The 13,304-nt window shown below is 44.3% G+C and overlaps 1 protein-coding gene across 1 annotated transcript in view; it reads right to left on the bottom strand.

Annotated features, from left to right (window-relative positions):
- DNAH7 (dynein axonemal heavy chain 7) overlaps positions 1 to 13,304 on the bottom strand; it is a 1,092,938-nt gene that overhangs the window by 862,620 nt on the left and 217,014 nt on the right. Inside the window, exon 6 of the mRNA XM_063934143.1 lies at positions 9,347 to 9,527. Coding sequence (XP_063790213.1) covers positions 9,347 to 9,527 — 181 coding nt within the window. The remainder of the gene's footprint in view (positions 1 to 9,346; positions 9,528 to 13,304) is intronic.

Here is a 13,304-nt window from a genome sequence, read left to right as displayed (position 1 = left end):
GGCAGCAGAGCCGAATTAAGGGGGGGGGGCAGGGGGTACATACCATGGGCCCCACAGTTTTAGGGGGCCCCCCGGCTGGAGTAGCTCTGTCCCAGCACAGAAGCTCCCCCGTCCTGCCAGCAACAGCGGCAGCATTGAGCTACAGTCAGCACACGCTGCTGCGTGTTGGCAGGTCTGTGGTGTTGCAGGGAGGCCGCAGTCTCCCTGCTTTCTTCTGCCTGTGCGGGTGTGTAGGGGGGAGCGACCACCCACTCTGGATTTACCCCTAGCTGAGGGGCCAAAATTCCATATTAAAAAAAAAATATCCCGGAATTTGCATAAGGGGGCGTGGCCACGCTTCCCGCGATCAGGCCACGCCCCCAACCCCACAGCAGGCACAGCAATGAGATAGGGCTCCCCTGTCTCAAGTGCCCTGGGCCCCCCGGACTCATAATCCGCCCCTGGAGGCATGCCAGCAGCTCACAGAGCGCTGGGCATGCCCCCTCACTGACGAAAACGGGGTCCCTCCCGTGAAGCCACGCCCCCTTTGTTTGCCACGCCCCCTTTTCGCCATGCGTGTGTCCCTCCTTCTGCCTGAAGAAAGCTGGGAGGTGTGCACCCCTGCCTGTGCCATGCCCATACCATCTGCTTCTGCTCCTAGTCTCCTATAGATTTGCCCAGATCTGTGACTCATTTGACTAACTCCGCCCAGTGTTGTGACTCCGCCCAGCGTTAGCAAATGAGTCACAAAGTCACAGATCTGGGCTATTATATAGGAGATAAGTGGTGTGTACTTTGCACATTGATACCATTTGAAAAAAAGCATTCAGTGCTGGCGGAGGCTGGTAGCATCATTGGTGAACAAAGTATGTCTCTATGTATCCATTAAAGAAGTAACAGAATTTAACTGTAGTTACAAAAATGTTGCCAAATATTGTCTCCTTTAAAGTAACCAATTTTGACCTCATAATAGATGTATTGTTTTGGGTTCTTTAATGGGAACCGGAATCAGTTTATTGTATAAGTGTTTCAGCTTTTTTGGATCAACTAGTACCTGAAAAAACTCTCACCATGTATTAATTCACTAAGTAATGTCTTTTTATATATAAATGTTGCTATATATATATATTGAGTTCTTATATATATGTAGTTTTAATGTAGATGTTGTCTCATGCACATATATTGTATGTTACTGTTACACAGAGTGTTTTTATACGTGATTTATTCTTGTGCTTAAATCATGTGTGTTTTGTGTAAATGAATGTAATTGTGGTAAACAGCTGAGCAAGTTGAATTCTCTGTTGAATTACCCGGCGGCCGTGAATGGTTAATTGCCTGGCCTGCGGAGTATATTAAGATCAGTGTTGCGTCTGGCAGGCCAGCCTCCTGACGAAGTACCTTACGAAACGCGTCGGAGCGTGGCCTACCAGACGCTCGATTCACCAGTGTGCACTGCATCTCCGACTGCTCCATTGACGTGGTGTACGGACGAGTCACGGCCGATATCTTCAGCCAGCGGCGCGGGTTTCAGGTCCTGGTCCTTGGACGACGGTGTGCAGGTTGTTGCCTGGGTTTTTCACTATACCATGTGGTAATCAGCCCACAGAGTGGGAATACAGGGTACGAGTCTTTTTAATTATTGTGAGCAGCTTTGACCTACCTATGTGAAAATAAAAAATCAAACTTATCTGCACTATGAGCGCATTCTTCTTTTGTTCTTAGAAATAATATATATATATATATATATATAAAATAAATATATACATATAACTTGCAAAGGAACGCACTCACCAGAGTTTCTCCAAGGTGAAAAAAGTATTTCTTTAATTCCAACCTCACGTTTACAGGGTCACGGTCAACGTTTCGGCTCCCATCAGAGCCTTTTTCAAGACCAGATTATCAGGCTGCCATCCCCCTGCACCAACCTTGCACAGTGGAACCATAAATACCAGTGAAGTGGTCACTCCCATCAATTAGCATAATCGTTAATTAACAATCTAAATCATGTAATGCATAACCAAATCCACCAAATAATCACTAATCTGAGACCTGGACACATCAGGGGCCTAAATACACTGTTCACTCACCACTTAGTTAAATCTCCATGCTTAGATCCCCTGCTGGTATCCTGCAGCCGGCAGTGGAACGCACGCCAGCACAGTGAGACGCATAGCACTTACCGTTTGTCACCGGGCACTTCCGATATCGCGTATCCCCGCAACGGACGGAGACCCAGCGTATGTCAATAATCCTAATCGCTACTCTGTTACACGTGCCCTGTAGCGCTACCCTTGCTGCAGTGATTAAACCAAGCCAGCACAGGGCTAGTTCCTCATCAGCCTAATCAAGTTCATCAATCTCACGGGCTCATATGTTGTTGCCTAGCAACAGACATTTCCGATCAATTGGAGCATAGTGGACAGTTCCAAAACATCTAGCAACAAAAATAATGTTGCTAGAGTCCAAACCTTCCCAAAACATGCCATACGGAACAAAAGCTAAATGACATTACCAATAAACTGTATATATCAAATATGTGCAGAGAGGTGTGAAAATAAATATGGGTAGACCACAGCCAAGGCATACATGGATCCACTGTGCCAATAATATCCAAGCCAGGGAGTATAGTAATTACCTCCCTAATACACAAATATTATTAAAAAAGGCAATACACCATATCAAAAATAGTGAAACACATATATATCAATTGTGTACCCATGTGTATCCGACACATCCTTATGTATACACACACACATAGGAACACTGTACCCAACCAATACACCCTATACTGTATTTTTTCTGTTCACGTTGTGGGTGTATTGATTGGGTACAGTGTTTGTGTGTGTGTGTGTGTGTGTGTGTGTGTGTGTGTGTGTGTGTGTGTATACATAAGGATGTGTCGGATACACATGGGCACACAATTGATGTATATGTGTTTCACTATTTTTAATATGGTGTATATTTGGGACTAAGTCTTGTTTTGACCTATTCCTGGATTACGCACCCCAGTGGATGTGAAGATTAATATGAGAGTGCAACTTCATACTTTGACTATATATATATATATATATATATATATATATATATATATATTGTACCAAGCAACCTTCCACGAGACAAGACGCTGACACAGTTATAGGAAAAAGCAGTCCGTTTACTTTCACAGCACAGTAAACAGGTCTTTATCACAGCAAGTTTACTGGATACCTTAACCAGGCACTGATCCACAAACAGCATATACACAAATCTCAGGCTCCCCGTCTCTAACCCACTGGCCCTCCCTCTATCGCCTGGCCACTTGTTGGCATCAAGAGCCCTGAGCCCTTGCCCTAACGAGCTTTATGAAAGTGTGGCATAGGTGTGCCTGATTGCTGGGAGCGCTTGCTCCAACACCTGGACTGGACCTGCGTGGATGGGATCTCATGTATGAAATTGCAGGGTATTTCTGTGTAACAACAGCAATACAATATTATAATTTCTAACTGCCAGATAATCTTTGACACAATATTAAAGAGACAACCTGAATGTACCCAACACCCCAACTGGGCTTCCTCTTGGTCAAGTCCTAAACCCAGGTCGCTTTGGCCCGGGGCACCTGAACTATTGTGCCCTGTCCTTCAAACACCCGGGGTGGCATCCGGACTGGACTATATATATATTCAAAATGCTATGTTACAGTATATGTGCATTTCGTATGCAGATACTGCCGCAGTCACACATGGAATATAGGCATGCTGCATATCATTTTAATCAGCAGAGTCTGCATGTGCGACTTATTAGCATAGTGATGCAAATAAAAAGCACTTTCGGCAAAAAAGATGCCTGACGTTCGCGGAGCTGCTATGGAACTGCAGGCATTTCGTGGTGCATGGCGTATTGAGGCTAAGAGCCATATCCTATTACCCACGGTAAAACACCTATCCTATTAGATCGCCTGTAAAAAAAATGCCCTCTCTCCCGAAAACACACAGGTTCAGTGAAACAGCCCCATTTTCGCTTGAAAACAAAATCCTAGAGAAGCCGGGGCGACCTGCAGTGTCCCATGCCTGCTGCAGCAGCTGCAAGCTGGGTCTGCAGTAAGGGTGCCGCGGCCCAGGAGCCGGGACACAGTACCAAGACCACCCCGACGGGGAAGCCGCAGCAGCGCCGCAGCCTCCCTTACCCCGATGGTGGTCATATTATGGGGAGAGGGGGGAAGGTCTATGTGACCAGGGACCCAGAGTTCAGCGCTGCTCCGGGAGCCGTAAGGAACTGGCACCTGGTGTAGCATCAGAAGCCCCGATAAGCCACCGCTTGTGACGGCTTGTTAGGGCTAATAGGATAGACCCCAGTGATACTGTTAGCCCCAGTAAATTACCGGGGCTAACTGGATATCCCCCTAAATGTATGAGGTAACATCTGTACATACAGTATACAGATGTATATAACTAATACATCATTATTGACGAAGAGCGGTAGTCCGGTGTATAATAACTGCAGTTTGTATTGATGGAGAAGTCCAAATACTGTGTTGCTCTTAAGCAGAATGTAGTCCTTTCCACTGGATAATTAAATAAATGACTGAACTGCAGTTCTATAATTGTTGTAACTTGTATGGCAAAATATATACCGGTACTCCTGAAGTTAGGGTAATTCAATGTTCCTGATGACCCTAAGAGGGCAAAGATATGAGATATCTCTTCTTTGCTCTAGAAATCCCTCTAATATGTAGCTCAGTCTTATTTGACTTTTAAGCTGAGCCTTATAGAATGCAATTACTATTTCTGGCCATAAGATGGTGCTATTGGATAACCAATGAAATGCCTGAGCTATAAGTTCCTGGGTACTATAACAGCCTCGTCTGCTTCCTTTGCTACTGGCTAGTTGGCTACGCACCAACGGCCGGTACCGCCTCCTCCCGGCTCCGAACCTCCCCAATACCGGCTACACACACACAGCTCTGACTTCAGCCTGCTGTCACCCACACTGCCGCCTCTCTACACGGCCATTTGGTGCACCAGCATGCCTGACCGCTGGATTTACAGTTCTGTTCACAGCTCCTTGGGCAGTGCAGGACATCACGAAATTAAGCACTGGAGGGGGAATGCCAGATTGCTGCCAGTCGCCCTTATATACTCTGTCCCCACTGGTCACGCGACCCCCTTTACAGTCACGAGGTAGCATGGTTTTCCATAACCTTCACAAGCCCCTAGCTTCGTAGAAAGTGTATTGAGACCTCAAAGGAGCACGGTGGGGATTCTAGTACTTTCTCCAGCACTGGTCACTCTGTGTAAATAAATGAATTTCAACCTATTGACGTATATACCTACATTACCTTTAATTTAACAGATTCGTAAATAATACTATATATATTGTAACAGGAGTCTTGCTAGAATGTGCTCTGCTACAAAAATTCCACCAATGACCGACTCCAGGCTTGTGCAAAAACAACAAATACCTTTTATTCAGGTAGCTCAAAAACAAAGATATACATAAAACAAAGATCACTGTCTTTAGTATAAACTACCAGGGAGGCTAGGCCCTGCCTCACTCCCTCTTAATTAATAAGGAACCCTTCAGGTCCCGGCATCCTGACACTAGTGGCCCAGCCCTCCGGATCCTACTGTCCCTAGCAGGCCTATCACCTGGACACTAACTGCCTTCAGGAGCCCTGACTCATGGGAGAGACTATGCTTTAAACCCAGCACCCAGGTGCTGGCTGATGAAGCAGCTTCTTGGGCTAAGAAGCCTATAAGACCTGGTCTGGGCCAAATGGATGGGAACCCGGTCCATCCACACTTCCCATCCACCCCCAGGACCCTGTGTGTAGCTTACAGGTGGCAAAGTACCTCTCCTGCCACTATATATATATATATATATATATATATATATATACGATACAGAAACTGCGGCACTCAGGGTCTTGAGTTCAAAAGTTTCTATTGGCACTCAGTTACATCGCGCACCCGCACCTCACCAACGTTTCGGGGAGTTCAACCCCTTTGTCAAGGTTTCACCTACACCTTGACAAAGGGGTTGAACTCCCCGAAACGTTGGTGGGGCGCGGGTGCGCAATGTAACTGAGTGCCAATACAAACTTTTGAACTCAAGACCCTGAGTGCCGCAGTTTCTGTATCGTCTATCTAGTATCCATTCTGAGGGCACCGGGGCACGGAACTTGCCAAGGGAGTGCCGGGCTTTAGGACATTCTATATATATATATATATATACACACACACACACACACACACACACACACACACACACACACACACACAGTCTGTTAATTTTGTGCCCTACAACTTGTCACTTTATTTTGTACATAAACATTCAAATGAACAATAATAAATACATTCACAGTTTGTTTTCAGTGTACATAGATAAACTATATGGTCCTCTGTTATTTCAAATATTTGATACTATGGATAATATTTACTTAAAGATTCCAAATATATGTTAATTAACTACCCTCTATAACGATATGGAGCACTGGTTCCCAAACGTTCTTGAATCACGGCGCCCTAGAGCAGGGATGGGGAACCTTCGGCCCTCCAGCTGTTGTTGAACTACACATCCCAGCATACCCTGCAAAAGTTTTAGCATGGCCAAATAGCAAAACTGTAGCAAGGCATGCTGGTATGTGTAGTTCAACAACAGCTGGAGGGCCGAAGGTTCCCCATCCCTGCCCTAGAGTATCAGCATTTTTTTCATGGTTTCCCTAGAACAAAAGTTTTTTTTCATTGATGTATTAAGTAAATTGTGCCTACCTGCCAAGGCCTATCATAATGCTTTATGATTAGCGTCAGTTATGTGGTGGTGTACAGTAGTTCTTCTGATTGTCCACATGTTTTATGATTGGCAGCCACAAGCATGGTTTTGCTGATCACTTTGACCATAAATAATTTGATTTGGTCCTGCACCACCAACCCGAGTCACCCCTGCAAGAGCCTCGCAGCACCCCAGGGTGCCTATGCACACAGTTTGGGAACCACTTATATACTGTATATCGTGCTGTTTGTCCTATTACCCATTCACCAAGGTTACATGCTCTTGGATTAATGAATGTAATTTGCATCAACAGACGTTTGCTCAAGATTTTTCTTCAATCACTTCAATCTTTTACCCCACTACAGTTGACGTTTGGGAAGCAGAAGTTATGACTTCATTTACACCAGGCATTCCCAACCTCGGTCCTCAAGGCACCCTTTGGGGTAAATTTACTAAAGCTTAAAAAACAGAGAATTGGTGATGTTGCCCATAGCAACCAATCAGATGCGGTCTATCATTTCAATATTGCCTTTTAGAAAATTTTAGACATCAACTCTTCTCTGTTTTAGAAGCTTTAGTAAATTTACCCCTAACAGTCCAGGTTTTAGTGATATCCATGCTTGAGTACAGGTGACTTAATTACATCCTATTCTGATTTAACCATGTGTGCTGAAGCCTGGATATCACTAAAACCTGCACTGTTAGTGTGGCTTGAGGGTCGAGGCTGGGAAAGCCTGATTTATACTTTTAGGGGGCTATCCAATTACCTGCAATAAAAAACATCGGCAGTGAAAAGCAGTTTTTAGAGATTTTTCACAATGTTGCGCAGATATTTTTTTTCCGAGGTATCCAATTAGATTTCTCATAAAAAAAATCCTTTTTCGGGTATAAAAACACAGGTTCAGTGAAACCTGTGTGTTTTCGCCGCTGCAGCCTGAAAAGCCGGTGCTTATCCCAGACGAGCCGCAGCTTGTGCCAGCTTATCGGGCTAATAGGATAGCCCCTGGCAAAGCAATGACCGCAGGCAATTGGATACCGCCCGTAGTATTCACACGGACGCCGATACCCAGTTGGAATAAAGTCTGCTGACCTCACTTCTCATAATACAATTATCTTCCTTCTCTTTTGAAATAGCGCTAGCGCGTTATTGCCTCCCCCCCTCCTCATTGTCTCAAAACAAACCTCAGCTGACTACGAGAGTGCCTTGCAATGGTGCAGGGTACCTTTAACCATTGGAGCCATAGTGCACAGAATATAGTGCCTCGGCAAATCAAACTGACCGGCCCTTAGTCCCTGCAGGGGGCGTAATGGATAATACGGCATGGGAAGGGGGGGGGGGGGGGGGGAGTAACAAAGGAAAGGAGGTACACTCCAAAATATAAACAGACATAGGGGGGAATTCAATTGTTTGAAAAGTCAAATGGGTATCCATACCTCCCAACATTCCATTTAATGAAAGCGGGACACTGTAGTCTTGCGCGCGACTGCTGCATGGTCTATGTATGCTTCGCGACACGCCCCACGTAGTGTCAACACTGCTCTGCTAGGCAGAGCAGTGATTGACAGGTGCTCCCAACTGCAAACCCCCACCGCGGGACACTTGGGAGTTATGGGTGTCTGTTTTTTCCTATGTAATTGACAGGAAAAAACAGACACCCAACCGACTTTTCAATCACCCATAGAATGTAAAAAGAAAGACATGCATTAAGATGTGAAAAATACCAGATACTGGTGTAGTAGGAGTCATCGCACAATTAACAAACATTAATCACCCAGTTAACATCATCTAGTGTAGACTCACTGAAATTGGATGTTATCAGTGTAACGCTCAGAATTGGAGCATGAGAAAAGGGACACTTCCCCTTCTGTGATGGGGTGGTCTTCAGTTTGCCGGCTGTTGGGATACCGGCGCACAGTATACTGGCGCCGGAATCCCGACACCCGGCATACCGACACCTTTTCTCCCTCTTGGGGGTCCATGACCCCCCTGGAGGGAGAATAGATAGCGTGGCGCGCATAGCGCGCCACTGTGCCTGCAGCGAGCCCACAAGGGGGTCATTTGCGCTCACCCAGCTGTCTGTATGCCGGCGGTCGGGATTCCGGCGCCTGTATGCTGGCCGCCAGGAGCCCAGCCACCGGCATTCCATACTACACCCCTGTGATGAACACACTATATGCTATGGATACCACTGAATCAAAGTTCATGAGGCTGACATTGAGTAAAGGTACAAATACTAATGAAGTTATATTTGTTCTGTGTAGAGTAAATACTGGCTGCTTTTCAATGTAGCCCAAAAATGTTAGCTATATTTTTACACTGCAATTTAGATTTCAGTTTGGACACACCCCACCCAAATCTCTCTGCACATGTTACAGCTGCCCCACCTGCAGCAAGTATATGCTTATAGTACAAACACAGGGTATCACAAAACACCAGTTCCACACAAAATACCTATCAATATACAGTAGTAATCTCAAATTCCTTAATCTATTACAGAAATGTACTCTGTCCATTTACTCAACTATTCTTGTATTGAACATGAATTAGGCCCACCACTAGACCGTTGGATTTTTATAATCTAACTTATAACAAAATGGATGTAAAACAAGTAAATCTTACCAATGGCTTTCTTAACACTAAGAAGGTAATCTTCTCTCATTTCTTCTGATAGCATGTAGATACTCTCTGTATAAACCTTTAAATGTTCTGGAACCAGTCTTAAAACATTCTTTAGCCACGAGTCTTCCATGGGTGCAACATGTTCTGTGTCAATGCCATGGTTAATGTAATAATTGTACCTCTACATGAGACAAAACAAAGAATTAGAAAGAAGACAAAAACGTATACACATTACCAATAAACTGACTGTAAATTCACACATTTCTAACAAAAACAGTTTGCTAAAATGTCACATGAAAGGGAATCTGGTAAGGTCAACATTCAGAATGTTGACAGGTTCTCAATGTCGATAGCCAGATTGTTGACATGGACATTAGGCAGACAACCAACATGTTTGTCACAAAATGGAAGTACAGGTTGAGTCTCCCTTATCCAAAATGCTTGGGACCAGAGGTATTTTGGATATGGGATTTTTCCGTATTTTGGAATAATTGCCTACCATAATGAGATATCATGGTGATGGGACCTAAATCTAAGCACAGAATGAATTTATGTTTCATATACACCTTATACACACAGCCTGAAGGTAATTTTAGCCAATATTTTTTATAACTTTGTGCATTAAACAAAGTGTGTCTACATTCACAAAATTAATTTATGTTTCATATACAACTTATACACACAGTCTGAAGGTCATTTAATACAATATTTTTAATAACTTTGTGTATTAAACAAAGTTTGTGTACATTGAGCCATCAAAAAACAAAGATTTCACTATCTCACTCTCACTCAAAAAAGTCCGTATTTCGGAATATTCCGTATTTCGGAATATTTGGATATGGGATACTCAACCTGTATTCAGTGCTCCCCAGCAAGCTCTCTTACCTGCGCTGCACTCTGAAGCGCTGTCCATCATACACTGGTCCATCTGACATCCTGCGCTGTGTCTCCATTACTGGCGCTCCCAGGCCTGGTGGCCATCGTCCGTCTCCACTGTACACTCCACGCCGGCAGTTCCCTCCAAAACCAGTCATGGACAGAGCCGTAACAGTTCTGATCAGCTGACCGCCCAGAGTCCAATCAGTAACCATTTCACAGTCATGTGATCATCACCAGCAATCAGCAGTAAGCCAAGGGTATAAATCCTGAATCCCAGGACAGGCAAATCGCCAGTGCTTTGTTGTCTATCAACCTGTTGTGAGCTTCAGACTCTCTTGTTGAATTCAAGACTAGTGCAGTTTCCATCTCCAGAAATCCCTGGGTTCCTGAGCTATCCAGTTCAGCTGCTCAGCTCCGCAGTTTATCCAGATCCACTGGTACAGCCAAATCCCCATGATCCTGAGGGGCTGCTCACTTCATCATTGTAGCATATACAGATTCACCGGTACAGCTAATCCCAGTGATCCTGAAGGACTGCTCAGATCATCATTGCAGCTTTTCCAATTCGCTGGTACAGCCGATCCCAGTGTTCCTGTAAAGCTGCTCCTGAAAATCTGTTGCAGCATTTCCAGATTCACTGGTTAGTCTCATCCCAGTGATCGTGACCCCTCAGTGTTATGAACTTCCCAGCCATTATAATGCACAGGTAACTTATCACCCCAGTGTTCCAGTTTCCCATATAGCTGGTACCACATCGCCAACTCAATTCACCTGATACAGCATTCAGTTAGGTGTTCCAATTTTGCCAAACTGCCACGTCTATGAATGAGTAGATCCTATATTAAGACATCCTAATTCCGTCCTAAGGTCCCAAGACAAAACCCAGCAGCTCAACCTAGTCTGGATTCACAAACAACCCTAGCCATGAGGTGGGATTTCCTGAAACTCCAGTCTGTAGCCCTGGGTAAAAAAATTTTAAGACTCGCTCCCACCTGCCCGATCACCAGGCTGGGAGGTCCACCGTCATACTGAGGATTTTGAGGGGATAGAACCTGGTTTCTGTTGGTGCAGGGGTTTTTTTTGGATTTTCCCCGACCACCCCTAAAGAAGGTGGAAGGGGGATTTAGATTTTTTAAAATTTTGCGGTCCGAAAGGACTGCAGCGTGGATGTAGGATAAGACTTCCTAGCTGGTGGAGCTGCTGAGGGAAGAAAGGCTGACTTACCTGCAGTTGCCGTCGAAATCCACGCATACAGAGCGTCCCCAAACAGAGACTGACCTGTGAAGGGTAGGTTCTCCACGCTTTTCTTAGATTCTGCATCAGCAGTCCATTGGCGTAGCCAGAGTAATCTGCGTGCTGAGACCGCCAATGAAGTAGCCCTTGCATTCAGCATTCATAGGTCTTTCATGGCCTCAACCATGAACCCAGCAGAATCCTGTCTGTGACGCAAAAACAAATCAATGTCACTCCTATCCATAGTATCTAAATCCTCTAGTAAAGTGCCTGACCACTTTACTATGGCTTTAGGAATCCATGCACAAGCAATAGTGGACCTTAAAGCCACGCCTGTAACAGTGCACAGAGATTTGAGCATAGTCCCAATCTTGCGGTCAGCCGGCTCTTTTAGTGAGGTTGAACCAGGTACAGGTAAAACCACTTTTTAGACAATCTTGAGACAGAAGCGTCTACTATAGGTGGGTTTTCCCACTTCTTTCTATCCTCCTCAGGGAATAGGAAAGCTATGAGAATTCTTTTAGGGATCTGGAATTTTTTCTCTGGGTTTTCCCAGGATTTTTCAAACAAAGAGTTTAGCATTTTAGAAGCCGGGAAGGTGTGCGATTTATTATATTAATTGACTAATTGGTTCATATGTTTAAAAATTGAATTAAAAATATTATAGTCAATCTTGATTTATATGTATGGATATTATATTATTAATACATATTTACATTCAACATGAAGCTTTGTCCAGATACAGAAATGTAAATTTACTATCAAGGATTCTATCTCAATGTCTTTGATTTAATTAATTATTTTTGCTTAAATGCATATAGAATTTTATATATAATTTTATTTATTTCTTACTTTTGTTTTCCCTCTCTCTGTGTTTATAATTGCTATATATCCTTTTATGTATTATTGGTAGTTATATCACTCCAAATTCTTATTATTGCCATGAGGTCAGGTTACCGAGTGTCATTATTTTAAGATATAAATTGGAAAATAATATGTAGTATAATGAAGTTTTTATCATTATTAATATGTTTTGTTTCTATATATTACTGTGGATATTTGCCAAGAAGGAATGAGAATGTACGCAATTAGATCTAAGGCTGATGACAGCTTTGCACTGTGATTAAAAACACAACACAGGTGCTGTATGGAAGGGGTATATAACTCTGAATTTGGCCGTAGGAGTCATACCTTTGAGAAAGTCACGTGGGTGTGACGAAACGCGTTAGGACTCCTCCCTATTGTTCCCACCTGGGATACCTGCTACACGCAATTCCTCTGGTCTGATACCCAGAGGTTTGAACCGATACTAAAGCTTTGAATGGTGCCTATGAGACACAGCTAGCCGATCTCCGCTGCAGCACATCGGTCACATCATTTCCTTCTGACCCGGCGGGTCGACGTGAGGTGTTTAATCCCAGCTCGGCTCCTCCTCGCCACAGGACGGGTCTGCCGGTGAGAGCGGTGCGAGGTGATCCTCCGGGCCAGCGCAGTCTGGCGGTCACTGTCTGCACCATCTGCGGGACGGATTTTTCCGGCGAGAGCTTCACGAGGTGATCACCGAGGCCAGCGCAGTCTGGCGGTCACTATCAGCACCTTTCCTTCCGTTATTCAACCAAGGACCAGCGGTCTCAATATTACCAATCAATCAGCAGCCACATGAGGTGTGCTTAATCCGAACATCGGTTCCTATTTTTCACTACTTATCAGGTAATATTACGGTGGGACGCCACACGTACCTGTTTTAGAGAACAAGCATCTCATATTACAGTTCCGTTTTATGAACAGTACATATCATAACATTAGTTATATACTATATGGACTTGATGAACTGAGATATCTGTCC

Source organism: Pseudophryne corroboree, chromosome 7 (assembly GCF_028390025.1).
Source record: "Pseudophryne corroboree isolate aPseCor3 chromosome 7, aPseCor3.hap2, whole genome shotgun sequence".
Taxonomy (NCBI): Eukaryota; Metazoa; Chordata; class Amphibia; order Anura; family Myobatrachidae; genus Pseudophryne; species Pseudophryne corroboree.
This window is presented reverse-complemented; position numbering and strand designations above follow the sequence as displayed.